Source organism: Periplaneta americana, chromosome 17 (genome assembly GCF_040183065.1).
Source record: "Periplaneta americana isolate PAMFEO1 chromosome 17, P.americana_PAMFEO1_priV1, whole genome shotgun sequence".
Classification (NCBI taxonomy): Eukaryota; Metazoa; Arthropoda; class Insecta; order Blattodea; family Blattidae; genus Periplaneta; species Periplaneta americana.
The window spans coordinates 100,437,372-100,452,578 of record NC_091133.1 but is presented as its reverse complement, the minus strand read 5'-3'; the positions used below and the strand labels follow the sequence as shown (position 1 = coordinate 100,452,578).

Sequence of the window (15,207 nt, the reverse complement as noted above, 5' to 3'; positions counted from 1 at the left end):
ATGAATGTTAATGACGAGTTTCTAAGGGTCAAGGAAACTTCCTATGATGGATTTCTGTGCAAAGATAGGAAAACTATAAGTCTCATGTTATAGATTTAAGTAATTTATACACTTCATCCCTTTTTTTTTATTAAATCTCGTACAGTTGTAACTCCAATCTCGTATTCCTATGTGAGATGAACCACAGTTCCTCTTTTCCAAAATCACGCAATTATATGCACTTCTCTTCGATACTTAGCACAACATACTGTATCCTTTTGGCACTTCTGGAAGATGTTTTGCAGAGAAATTAAACAGGTCACTCGAACAGTAGATCATAACGTGTAAGGACAAAGGCTTCTAATATCACTCTCTATAAAAAAAAAAATACGTACTAATGTATTGTGAAGTACTCAATATTTTTTCTGCAACAAAAAAGGAGAGAATGACAGACGGATAATCCAACAATCGGTTAATAGGGTGACGGATAATCGGGGTTCTACTGTAATATGACGATTGATGAATTAATTGACTGGTTGCTAGTTTGATTGAAAGATTTAATTATTGGTTGGTAAAACAAATTGTAGGTATATTTATATTAAAAGCCAAAGATAATGAACTTGGTAAGAAATTCATTAAAAAGGACAATGTCAGTAACAAAATGTCAAGTAGAAACTGGTAATCACATACAGGAAGAGTGGCTTGATGTGGAAGAGAAGTATTGAATTTTTACTGTAGTTAACTAACATACTTTGAAGTAGAGCTTTTTTCATTACTAATTTGTACTTACAAAATGAATAATTTTGAATGTCATACTAATATAGACTAAGACTATTAACATTTGTTTCATCACACAATCTTTTCATAGCCATATGTCGGCTGCCTGTAGACAGTGGGCCATGTTCAGGTGGCTACTATAAGAGGTGGTATTTTGATGAGGATCGACAGACTTGCATTCCCTTCATCTACAGTGGTTGTGCTGGCAACCTCAACCGCTTCAAGAACTTCCAATCTTGTCTTGCATTCTGTTCTGTTATCTTACAAGGAGGTTATGGACAACCTGGTGTAACAGATGTGCGACGTAAGTGTGAGGTTGCCATACGTCACCAGCACATGCACCAGCTCTCTTCTGCACACCTTTTGCTTTAAAACACTTCAAGCTTACTGAAGTCTAGTTTCTGAGAAAATTGAGGTTATACGAGATCTACAATCACCTCTTGGCATGATTGAACTGAATTTTAATAAAAGCATAGCATTTTTTCGAAATATCACAGTAGTGCTAGTTTAAATTTTCTTAGTGACAGAATTAAAGATTTGTTAAATTAATGGTGGTGATTTAAGTCGTACCTATTTAAAAGAATAAAATGAAACTCAGAAACAAGACTTTTAAGTCTAGAAATGGACGTATTAATTTCAGTTCTAATGCCTAAGAAGAATTTTACTTTACTTGCGAATTCTGTTGCTGCACTGTGGCTGTTTATTATGAAACAATTAGTTTTCTTGTTCTTTTCTACGAAATGCCTGGAATATATATATTTTTTAAAAAGTTCAGATGTTGAAAATATGTGGAAAATGCTCATTCTTCACTTTAATAGACTATATTGTGCATTGTTTAAATATCTATACTTTCTCCTTAATGTTGCTTTAATCTTATTCTTTTTATATACGGTAATTATTAATAGATGAAGAATCATATTTTTTTACTATATTTTGGATATGGTTTTTGAGAACTCGCTTTATATTTGTAATTTAATAGATTTATTAAAATATGTAGGTACCTCTCTTTCTTATTCTTAGACAGTATGGATATACATATTTAGAACCACCGTTTCCGGTAGTAATTGCATTTAACATTCTTAATTATATAGGTTTTTTTAAAGACTTTAATAAAGTAACGCAACAAGAACTGCCAAACTACTTTATTGAATAGTTTATTCCCTAATACTCAGATTATATCTCCAGTTCATCAATCAATCTTCTTAATGTATCCAGCTGTTTGCTGACAACATAAAGTCCACTATAGTCCACTGTAGTCTATTCAGTTGTTGTTTTTTATGAGAAATGAGGGGTATTATCTCCAGTTCATAATATGTTAAAAAAAACTAAATTAATATTGAAAGTTATTTCTATATTCTGAAAGTAATCAATGATCAATCTTCTTAATGTATCCAGCTGTTTGCTGACAACATAAAGTCCACTATAGTCCACTGTAGTCTATTCAGTTGCTGTTTTTCATGAGCAATGAGGGGTATTATCTCCAGTTCATAATATGTTAAAAAAAACTAAATTAATATTGAAAGTTATTTCTATATTCTGAAAGTAATCAATGATCAATCTTCTTAATGTATCCAGCTGTTTGCTGACAACATAAAGTCCACTATAGTCTACTGTAGTCTATTCAGTTGCTGTTTTTCATGAGAAATGAAGGGTATTTTGATCGGTGTTCATTATAGATGCCATCCACACCTGTGGAGTAACGGTCAGCGCGTCTGGCCGCAAAACCAAGTGGCCCGGGTTCGAATCCTGGTTGGGGCAAGTTACCTGGTTGAGGTTTTTTCCGGGGTTTTCCCTCAACCTAATACGAGCAAATGCTGGGTAACTTTCGGTGCTGGACCCCGGACTCATTTCACCAGCATTATCACCTTCATTTCATTCAGACGCTAAATAACCTAAATGTTGATACAGCATCGTAAAATAATCCAATAAAAAAATTATAGATGCCTGTTGCTAGTAGCCAGAGTTGGGGTGTAGAAAGTAAGCAAAAGGTCTAAAAACCTTTTAATCCCCAATTAAATATGGGGGGGGGGGGGATACATTTGATGTTTAAACTTATATTCCAAGATATTCGAGTACATATTATAGAACATAGTAGTAAACAAAATTAGTGTATGAAAATTATTTTTAAATCATTTTCTCGTAATTAATGTCGTTTTAGGCATTATTTAATTACAAAAAGTAAATTAGGTGTAGTTACTGTAATAAGAATAGAAAATGAAGGTGCAAAATGTTACCGGTACTTACATGCAAATTCTTTTCTGTAGGTATGGGGAATGTAGATAGCAGTGGCGGCTTGTGATAAAATATTACATATGTTCACAGTTTTGTGTTCCAAAATCGAAGAGAATTTGAAATCGTATGTTTAGCCTAATATGAAATGTCATGATTCCAATGTTTCACTATCGAAAAAACCGTATATAAATTCAAAACAACTTATAATAACAACAACAATAATAATAATAATAATAATAATAATAATAATAATAATAATAATAATAATAATAATGAAACCCAGTCTTTTCTTTTTATTTCTAATTTTTTCTGGTAAGCCAGTTTACTGTTCAAAATAACTTGAACAGAGTTCATTGTTTACGTTTGTTAAAAATTAATACATACCACAGTGCCGTTATTTACAAAAGCATGTGTTCAGTAATATATTTTGATTCACAACACACTGATACACTATAGCCTATACCAGTACTGTAATCCCATTCGCATAGATTGATTACCGGTACTATAAATATATGCAGTAAATATTATTCTTAAATATTATACACTACCATACAGATATTTAAATAATTCATACCACCATCACATTCAGCCAACACGTGTTTGAAATCAAAACTATGCTATTATGTTGACACTAAAGTACAGGGGCGTATTTTGCGGGCTACCGGGGCTAGCCCAAGGAAATTACAAAAGAAAAAGTTTATAATATAACATAATGTAATAATTTTGTATTATTAGTTTTACCATAGTAATTAAAATTAAAGTAATTGTTAGATATATTTTATGTAATAATAGGGTCAGCGGTAGCCCAAACCCTTTAACCAGTATACGCCACTGTAAATATAGTAATTCACAAACTATACTCTCGTAGCTGCACTGTACACACATCCACACAAAGTAAACGTTCCAACAGTGAGAAATGCTGACACATACAGGCTAAAATACAGACTATTCAATTTCTTCCTCGAGGTATAACATGTGAACGATAGGCATCAATGCACCTGACATCTGTAGGACAGATTCACTGTACACTTAATGCTTTGTGCTCTTGACGAGACATAAGCGGCCAGCAAAAGACAAGTTTCTCCCGCGCATCGTGAAATTCCTGTAACCTTCTTCAAAAGAGCACGGCTTGTACGTGAACAGATGTTGCCAAGTTTACATAAGAAGTTTATGCAAGATGTGGGAAGTTTAAAATACTCGATTCTGATATTATACATCCCCACTACGTCAATATGGTATTAAATAATAAAACTAGTCATGCATGAATGGAAACAAGGTGTTCACGTGCTCTTGTGCTCTTACTGACGCACCGCCACTGGTAGATAGTCACACGATGAAGAGGAGGGGAGAATATAGTGGTGTAACTGTAAATAATTGCTTCTGAGCATTATTGCTAAGAGCAGACAACAAAATTTCTACGAGAAATTTTACATTTATAATGGAATCATGTAATATAACACAAATATTTTTTTCGGAATATGTACAGTGTTAAAAATTGTGTAATCAAGATGTATAAATATTTTTTACGCTTTTTCCTTCATATAATGAATATTTGTTACAAAAAAAATACATACGAGTTCTCTTCCACTTAAAATTTTGATAGAAAAGAATACTGGTATTATTTCAACATATTATGACGTAATTTATAAAGAGTTCCTGTTTATAAAGAAACGTTGAGTGAAGCTACTACGGCAAACATTTTAAAGTTATTGTTGTCCGTACCTATTCAGAACTTCTAAAGTAGTTATTCTTTTTCCACTTCATCATTATCACATCACTGTTTCCTGAGTGTTTGGCACATTCTGCATGCTTTTGTTTCTTTTGTCACACTTGCTATTGCACAGTTTATTTGTAAATATGCGCACAAATAATATATTCTTGAATTTGTTTTCTCTGTGTTTGCATGAATCAATTCAACTTACACATGACATTTGTTTCGTGAATGTAGAATGGTATTGTGTGAAAATGTGAAATTTATATTCGTACAGCAAAACTGAATCCATAAAATGAACACTTAACTGTAGAATAGTGTGTTAACCTACTTTTATTAATTTAATACAAACTGATTTTCAATTATGCCTATTACTTCGTCATGCAATTTTCACTTTGAATCTACTCGTAGGTAACTTACTGTCTCTACTCCGAAGAGATCTTTTGTGAGTTGTTTTCTTTCTTTGCAAGAAAATCCTGAACTAACATTGTTAAAATGGACCATGAATGCTTCACACCATATTTCTCATTTGAGAATCATTATTGTGACCTGAAGCATATAGGCCTATTGATACATATTTACGTCACCAGAAAAATAAAATTGTAAGGGAATAATAATAAATATGTAATGCAGAAAAGTTATTACCGGTACATCTTAAAACGATTGTCTTGCATGTATACTGGATTTCTGTTTGTACATTGTCTACATTCAACGCAATAATTTGTATACAGACACAAAGAATTATATTAGTTATTAAATTGAAAACTACTTTACCGTGTTAATATTTAGGATTTACCTTGCTTGACTAGTTTCGAAATCTTGTACTTCTTTGTCCAAAGGTAAATACTAAATATTAAAACGGTAAAGAAGTTTGCAATTTAATCAGTGATATATAAGTGTTAAAAGAGTATATAGAAAAATGAATAATAATTATATTAGAGTTGAAATGTGAAGTTACACTGTAGGCCTATATCTTTTTCTGCACTCTTGAATTCTTGTAAATAAGAATGTCTTTTTGTGCTGCCACATTATCTAATGATTTTGATTCAGTATTTCCAGGAAAATATATCCACAGTAAAAGAGTAAGAAGTAATACTACCTACCAATGAAGTTATTAGTGAGCTGAGTTTCTAATCATCTTTAAGCTTTGATATTTAAGCAGTTTTTTTGATCAAGTATTGGAAAAGAAGAAATTCTTGTAAATTTACGTTACATCTTCTTCCGCCTTTGTCACTATCATGATCTTTTAAGCATAGTTCAATTAGCTAATGACTGTTTCGCACAGGAAAGGTTTGGAATATTCAAGAACTGGGTCTCATAATTCTTGTTCTCGCACATGAAATAGTATTTAATATTTTATTCAAGCTTTAAATTTGCAACCTTGTACTGTATTTGTCTATCTACCGTTGTGATCTAACAATGTACACAGTTCAAGAGGAAGTTTTGCCATTAATTCATGAACAGTCCTTTGTTAGTGTACATCTGTCGTGTTATATAATTTATGTATAATTGACTGTCAAAATTCTATGATCATCATCATCGTCATCATCATCATCATCATCATCATCATCATCATCATCATTGTTGCAGTTTAAGGTTACTGCATTATGTTACATCTCAAAGATACCATAAGCAGAGAAAGGGGTTATTGAAAGAAGTAATGTCATTACTTTTACAATTGAGCATGGTTTAATTAAAATGAGAACTTAATATTGTTGATAGACCTACACATTAAAAATGGAAATTGTTAGTGTTCCTTGAGCTCTCAGTACATTCACCACGTGAATTATTTGCAGCTAATGAGATCGATGTTGATTCTGGACCAGAGAAACCGGACGAAGACAAATGCCACTCTGCGAAATTGCACTGTAACACACTTCATTGTCCTTATGGAGTCGAGCGCTTTGTGGATAACGACGACTGTGTAGGATGTCGCTGTCACGATCCTTGCAGAGATCATGTCTGCCATGATGACACACAGTGTTCTGTCGATCTGCACCGCAATCCACAGACAGGAGACACAGAATTCAGAGCAGTGTGCAGATCAAGTAAGTTGTGTTACCAGATTATTTGCATCAGATTCTGGTGTGTGAGTTCTCTGAACAAAGACACTAGATTCCATTCTCGTCCTGAAAGAGGAAAGAAAAATTTTTTCACTTAATTTAATTTCATTTGCGATATTGTTGATGTTTCATTATTTATTTATTTATTTTTTTTGTGGTTAGATTATGATTGTGCATTACCATTAATTAAGGGGAGCTATCGGTCAAAATGGTAAAAAATCACAAAAAAACATTTGTCATTTAACAGTATACATAGTAGTTTCAACCTTCCCTCAAAATTTGAAGGGCAAATTCGGCCCTAATTATGGATATGGACAATTTTAAGGCCATATAAAGAGCATAAGGTACCGAAAATAATGTTTAACTTTGTCCGCATTTTCCCATAATTCACATTTTTCAATACTAAGTGTACTGGTGTCCTTTTTTTTTTTTTTTTTTTTTTTTTTTCAAAAAACTATTTGAGGTGATTTGGATGAAACTTTGCACGCTAATTTTTATTGAGTAGATTCGCTTTATTTTGGAAAAGAATTATGAAATATGCCCGATTTTATTTTTTGCATTGTAAAGAAAACTGATTTGTAATCCAAATTTAACTAGATTAAAAATTTTATAATAAATAAAAGGAGAGGACTATGAAAAAGTCTCTGTATAATATGTTATAGCCTATTTGTGTTCTCTTATTAGGAAGAAAAAATATCAGGTTGTTTCATTGGCAAGTTTCTATAAAAATGTACATACGGTGTGCATAGTAACTTAATGCATAGTTTTTTAAATTAAAAACTGCACGCATAAAAATCTTTAAAAAAATCACAGACCATTATCACACGATTAAAAATTAATACGGTATGCAAAATTTCGTAGTTCAGGTACAATACATTAGAAGATATTAATGATTTTCTGAAGCCTTGGATTTTGACCTACATCTGCCCTTAAGCAATTTAAGTAAGAAATTCTTAAGAGTTGAGTATTGTAGATTGTAGACCTATTTATCAAACCAATATTTATTTTTATAAATTATCGCGTTTTTGTTCTTTTACCATTGAGTGAAATTGGTCACGTATAAGATATATATTATTTTATTTTTAAATTAATAAAATGTGTGACTTGAGTGAAAAAGTACGTAATTTTAAAGCATTCGTTTATGTTATAATAAATGATTTACAATAAATGGTTGTACCCAGTAGCTGAATACACTTATATCTTTAATTAGTCAAATGGTTCTGCTAGTAAATATAGCAAAATATGCTCCTGAAATTATTATCTTTCCTCCTGAAAGAGTATTATAGATTTGTTGGTTACATTCTTATTCTGGGGAGGTCTTCAATTATATCTGACGCTTACTGATACCTGAAAGATAGGGAATTACTAACATTGAATTATGTACCATCTGTTTCACGAGTTTTTCAATTTGTGATTTACAGCAAACAAACCTGGACAGTGCCCCGACTTCGCAGTCAGCAATGGAACCTGTGTTCACGAGTGTCAGTCAGATGCTGACTGTACTGGCGATGCCAAGTGTTGCTTCAAAGGCTGTGTCTCTTCTTGCTTGAATCCTGTATTCCCTGAACATTTAACAACAGAATCTCCGAGGTTACCTCCAGAATACGGCATACCAGGAGGTTAGTGCGATATTATAATGAATAATATATATATTTTCTTTCGTATGAAATCAAATTACATGAACACTTTTTAGCTAGATCTTGAGCCTTAAGTCTACTTCAAAAGAGGAGTTAATATTATCTTCACTTATAACAAAATAAAGTATCGATATCTTGTCAATTCTTTTATATGATCTTAACATTAGTGGGTTATTAGAAAAATCTTTGTTTTATTTTTAAAGAGCCTAAAGCAATAAAATGTTTATTTCAGTGATGTGAAATTTATTATCGTATCTGCATAGTCGATTTTCTCTGAATTATTCTAAGAAAATGTTAATTGAAGTAATTTCAGTTTTGTTACTTTTCCCTTCCATAATTGAAAATATTTTAATAATAATAATAATAATAATAATAATAATAATAATAATAATAATAATAATAATAGTGAATAAATAATAATAATATCTTAATATTCCATCAAAATTGTTTTAAATGCCACAATAATTAAAGTGATTGTCCTCTGTGGCTTTGCGGTTATCATGCTGGTCACTGGATCTGAAGTTCATGGGTTCAAACCCATCTGAGGGGAATGGATTATTTTAAAGGGTAATCAATTCCTTAGCATGACTTCCCCTGAGAAAGAATTGAAGCTGGGAGACTGGTATCGTAGATTTACGGAATTTTAAGAACTCTTGCGCTGTTAGAGGTCTTTAGACAAACTTTGTTAGCCATTTTTGGGCCACATTGAATAACCTTTGCAGTTAAAAGCATCATTAAATAAAATAATGATACTGATAACTGAAAGACCACACCTTTTAGTGACGTTGTCTTATCTGATAATATCGTAATGTTAAGTGAAAAATCTATCATCGTTGTTTTATAATCAGATGTTTTGTTTTTTCTTAATTGTAATGAAAATGATTTCAAACTTATGAGTAGTGCAATATCAATACTGTTGCCTTACATTTGTAGCTGAACCTCCAAGATTTGAGGAGCCACAGACAGAAGGAGAAGTACGTGCTGAGGAAGGAAATTATGTGACACTAAATTGCGTTGCCAGAGGAAGGCCAACTCCAACCATCACGTGGAGGAGAGGATCAGTTGTGGTATGTTAACGCTAATATCATAAGAGCCAGATAACTGCCTTGGTAAACTTACATTCATGGCTACTTGGCGACATCAAGAAAAAGTGAAGGAAGGTAAACAGTCTTACCCAAGTGATAATGAAATGTAATGTCCGTGCCAGTACTGTAGGTACTTTTTTTAAATTTGTTAACATCAAGGAGTGATCGCAAGCTTAATAAGTTTTTTACGAAAATATTCATAAAAGATTAGATTAATACTTACTCTGTAAATTTAGTTACAGTTTGTGATTTCTATTGCGCTCTTAATTTATTATTTTGTTGTTGTTATCATTATTATTGTTGTTGTTGTTATTATTATTATTATTATTATTATTATTATTATTATTATTATTATTATTATTATTATTATTATTATTATTATTATTATTATTTGCTAGCCTTTTGAACTCTGAATATAAAATATTTGCTAATGTGTTAAAAAATAAATCATCATCATGGGCAGGGCATAGTTGCGCCCCACGGTCAGATAAAATGCAGCAGATAAAGAAGGGTCCCTGTTTTGTGGGCATAGTTGCGCCCCGTTCCATCAGGTAGAGAAAAGGGGCATGGCATAGTTGCGCCCCGATGAAATAGGTAGAGAAAAAGACTCGAGCCTCGTAATCAACCAACTTTATTGATTTCTTATTCGATTTAATATGTATTAATATGAACACCATGAAGTTGGCAGTACTTTATTAACTGTTTTTCTACTGTTTATGCAGTGATTATCAATAGCCTTCCGTTAAAATGGACACCATGAGGTTGGCAGTACTTTATTAACTGACATATTCAAATGAGTGAGCCGTTGGAATATGGGGCCTCAGCAGTCTTGACATTTTATTAGTGATTTTCACACCGTCTGTGGCATATAGTGAGGTTAATTTTAAATGAATGTTAAGTTTAGTGAAAAGGGTGAAGAGTTAATAATTGATAATGGTTATAAGATTCAATTTTCGAAACCCTGTACCATAGGGTTAAGATATCGATGTAGAAACAAAAAATACAGTCCATTTATTGTGTGTGATCGATAAAAAAGTGTTATTTTAAATAGCAAAATTGATCATACACTAGGCCTATCTGATTTCAATGCAGCTATCACTGTAATATTTTTAAGTAATTTATTTATTTTATGACAATCACTTTCGTGTGTACTATGCCCATCAGGGCGCAACTATGCCATGTCCATTCTGCTACCTGATTTCTTCAGGGCGCAATTATGCCATGCCTAGGCCTCCCAATTGACTACGGGGCGCAACTATGCCATACCGATCATCATCATCATCATCATCATCATCATCCAAACAAGTATAAGGCCCAAGCTGTTATGGTCTCAGTGAGTCATTCTCGGTCCACCTTTTTTTTTGGACGACCTAAACATCTCTTCCCTTGGGGACGGTATTGAAGCATGGTTTTTGGAAGTCTATTTCGATTCATTCGTTGGACACGGTTTTTCCACTGCAGCTGGTACTTGTTTCTAAACTGTGAGACTGGTCGTAATTTATTATTAATAAATTATGTGAATATTATTCAAACTTACTGGAGAAGAACAGATTGGTTTTCGGAAGGGTAGAAGAGGTACTGATGGGTTCTTCACTTTTAAAATTCTAATCGAAAACAGAGAGAATTTAACATGGCTACATATATTACATTTATAGATTATTTTAAGGCATTTGATATAGTTAACAGAGAAAAATTACTTACAATCCTACATAATGCTGGAGTACCTAAACAAATGATCCACAGTGTAACTAACTTATACAGAAACTACTTAATATCTGTTAAAGTTAAGGTTACCAGATTTTTTTTCACAATTTCTGGTGACAGATATTGATATATGAAAAAAACTACCTTTAACATTTCTGTTAGTTTGCCATTCATTTATTGTTTTTACGCACCTGAGAGTTAAAATACTCATTCTATTTACACATTACAAATATTCATTCTATTTAACTACTTTTGGTATTTTCAAAGCATGTCTTCTCTGGATCCCAATTTTGCAACAAATTCCTGGCAGGTCATGTTGAAGTTGGTTAAGATAGCTAGCATGGTTCGAACAAACTCATTCTGGATTTTTTTTGGATCTCTACAACATTTTCATAAAGGAACAAAAAAAAAATCTTCACTGAACGTTACACTAGGAACATGTGAAGTTATTTCGGTCAACTTCTGGAATTGTACAGACCCAAAAACAAAATTCAGGTGGCCAGAGTAGCATTTTCTTTATTTCACTTTGCTCTTTTCTCTAAATTCACATATTTCTTCAAGCAAGAAATTTCATAAAATAAATGATTTCATCCAGGTGAAGTCCATGTACATTGGAAAAAAACTTTTCAAATGTACTTCACATTTGCCATTTATGTGCATCATATCTGTTTTTGGCCGAGAGAAACTTCAGCAGTGGAGAAACTCCTAAATAAATAAATAAATAAAAATCGTAGTGGAATAGAATTACTTGTCTTTTTTTTACTGTAATTACATTAACGCCTGTTTGCAGATTGATGGTTCTGGAAGGTATAAATTGCTGCTAGATGGGTCCTTGCAGATAATTGGATTATATCGCAAAGATACTGGAGTATATATCTGTATAGCAGATAATGGTATTGGTCAACCAATACAAAAACGGTTCCAATTAGAAGTAACAGGTAAGAGTATGTGTAAATACAGACATTTCTCTGGAAGAAGGAATTATGTTAAACTAACAGGCATTAATAAAATTTAACATTATCAATGTGCATGGTAAAGTGCACCTACTCTAATGTGGATTCCATTCTTGTATATGCTGTCAGATAACAGTAATCCCGTAAGACATACTTTTAGTATACATATTATGTAATTAAGTTATACGAAAATAAATATATTAGACATAAGTTTTATTTGACTATTGAAGTACGTGATATATGTAATGAATTTAATGTGAGTAATTTTCTAAAATTTCTTCTTAATAAACTCGTGTAACATGAACATCTTTTATCTTACATTATATGCTAGTGCCCAGGGTTCAAATCACGGCTGGTCCAAGTGGAATTTGAGGTAGATTTTCGTGGGGTATTACGGAAATTCCACCACTGCTCATTCATCATCATCATCATCATCATCATCATAATCATACGGTGGTGCTATGCAGTTCATTTCTCATGGTATACTAAGGGTAATACCTATTGTGGCAGAAAGAACTACAGTTTCAGCGTATCACTTCTATATGTGGATGCCTGGGTGAATGACATGAAGTCAGGTACTCATCATTAAAAAAAAATGAATGGATGAAGGCATAAAATTTGAATTACATTATCAAATTGCCGTTGGATGTAAACTTAAACTGTTTTATACTGGATATGAAGCATGTCTAAGAATTTAAATGGTCCAAGAAACAATAAATAATAGCATTGATACACTATTTTGGTGATTGATTTTTTATTGAATATGAATTTTTATTAAATTCAGTTTCCAGATATAGGTACTTGACATCTTGATATTTTCAGAAATATAGGTTTTTGTGGAACCATACTTATTGTTATCTGACAGCACTTTATCATGCATGTTTCTTATTAATAACAGGGCACATTCTAGTTTGTGTATTGACAAATGCATGGAGATCACAGAGAAAGCAACAGTAGTATTCTCACTCGCTTTATAACAATGTTCTAAACGAAATTTTAATTTTATATATATATATTTTTCAATAATGTAGTAAATTTTGTTAGTTCCTTAAAGATCATTCATTTGAAATTCTTACTAAATATTTTAAGTGTTTTTAATTTCCTTTAGGTCAAGTATTTGAAACTTTCAATTAAATTAAAGAAAAAGGATAAAAGATGTTTACTCTGAGTATTATATTCTGTTATTCAAACTCGAAGAATATAGATTCAAAGTGTAAATTTTTATGATTAGGCCTACACAATTTCATTTACTGTTTACAATAATAAAATACACTTTCAAGTTTTAATTACTATTATTTCAGTGAATAAAGAAAGGAACGCATTATTGTATGAATGATTACTGCTTAGAATGATTTTACTATTCATTTAAATATATTATACTCGTATATTTTCCATTATTTACTCGCCTGGTCAATATTTTTCTTGAGAAAAAAAAAACAAAGACGTTTTTAAATATAATTTTTTTTTTTTCCATTTCATTTATTATATTCCATAGCTCTAACATTAGCAATGAAGCTTTAAGATGTAGAACAAGTCAAAATTGTACAAGATTAATTATAATTACAATTTTTTACAATATTTTGGCGAGATGTAGTGTATACAACACAAACGCATAGATATAGATAAATGTACAAAAATAGAACTGACGATATAGTTGATGCTTTAATAGAAACATGTAAATTGATAAATTAGTGAAATACTGGAGGTTTGGCGTGTTTTAGTACGTATATTCTTATTTTAAAAGTCGAAATCAGAGTATCTAACTGTTTATTGCCTACTTTTTGGCGATTATGATGAATTTTAGTGTACTAACTGAAGTACGTAGCAATCTAAGCAATTAGATTCAAGGCATTTTAAATAAAGTTTTGAGGCATTCCAATAAATACCATTTTTATCTGTTTCATAATTAATTACATAACATTTGTATTATTCCTTTTACTACTTGTTTCTTAGTATGTTAATATCTCTATTCTTATAAAACGATTAAATCGTATACTATAAAACGTCTTTTGTCTTGGTGTATGTACAAATAACACTTGGTACCAGTGTCTAATGTGCTTAGTAGATTTGTGTTGCATGGATGTATGTGACTAACACTACTTGTAGAGCCCACTTCACGCCCCGCTGAGGTGATTGGGGAGGACAAGACATATGTGGTGGTGACATTGGGTGCACCGACAGTACTGCAGTGTTACGCTGTTGGTTGGCCTATCCCAACCGTCACTTGGTGGAGGGGCGAACGCATGCTGCCATTCAGTTCAGAGCAATTTGAACAACGACGAGACCATTCCCTTCTGATCCGATCTGTAACCCTAAGAAATCTCGGACCTTACACGTGCCAAGCATACAACGGCTATGGCAGAGCCGCTTCTTGGACCGTAACAGTCCAGGCGGTGGGTCCCGTGTACTCTAGCAGTCCTGGAGATCATTCTTACAACGAATATCTTGTTCCACCACCGAAGAAACCTGAAACTCTGGAAGTGAGTCCTTCTACTGAGAAACCTTCCTATCCATTCAGACCTGTCCGACCACCTCCTCAACCGCCACGGCCCAGACCCCAGCCACAACCACAGCCACAGCCAGAGATCAAACCTCCGGAGGTTGAGGCCACACCTCCGCCCCAGCCCGCGCATGTCCCTGCTCCTGAACCATTGCCAAGTCCTGACACACCGAGAGTGTTCACAGGTGAGTCATAATTATACTAACAAAGTGACTTAACAGATTGCATTTAATGTGATTGAGAGACAATACTTTGCGATTTTTAAATTGAAATGTAACTCACGCATGCTTTGAAACGACTGTATAACCACGAGACTATGCTTCTCATTGTTATGATACACTTAAAACTGCGATTTTGCTTATTTATTTATCATATTTTTATCCCTTACCAGTTTAAGAAAACATTCACTGCTAAGAATAAAACTCGTGCTTGAGCCATACCAGAGCCTTCTTTAGTTACAAGCCGGAGCATGGGTAGGTTTGGCAACACAGAGTGGAGGCAGGCGGAGGCGAAATAAAGGCATGACGTTTGACGTTTTAGTGCTTTGATTTCGTTGTCACATGTAT

At 32.7% G+C, this 15,207-nt stretch overlaps 1 protein-coding gene and 1 long non-coding RNA gene across 6 annotated transcripts in view; one reads left to right on the top strand and one right to left on the bottom strand.

Moving 5' to 3' along the window:
- The window catches only part of Ppn (proteoglycan-like sulfated glycoprotein papilin), a 743,946-nt gene that overhangs the window by 717,946 nt on the left and 10,793 nt on the right, over positions 1-15,207 (top strand). For 3 of the 5 annotated variants that reach the window (XM_069817363.1, XM_069817362.1, XM_069817361.1), the window contains 6 exons: positions 848-1,060; positions 6,496-6,747; positions 8,184-8,381; positions 9,333-9,466; positions 11,979-12,126; positions 14,248-14,826. In XM_069817363.1, coding sequence (XP_069673464.1) covers positions 848-1,060; positions 6,496-6,747; positions 8,184-8,381; positions 9,333-9,466; positions 11,979-12,126; positions 14,248-14,826 — 1,524 coding nt within the window. The remainder of the gene's footprint in view (positions 1-847; positions 1,061-6,495; positions 6,748-8,183; positions 8,382-9,332; positions 9,467-11,978; positions 12,127-14,247; positions 14,827-15,207) is intronic. The other 2 variants (XM_069817364.1, XM_069817365.1) reach the window with 2 other exon arrangements.
- Positions 3,267-9,461, bottom strand: LOC138693418 (uncharacterized). The gene is made up of 2 exons (XR_011330304.1): positions 9,325-9,461; positions 3,267-6,828 (listed from the first exon to the last, which is right to left on the bottom strand). It is a non-coding gene; the product is annotated as an uncharacterized lncRNA (long non-coding RNA).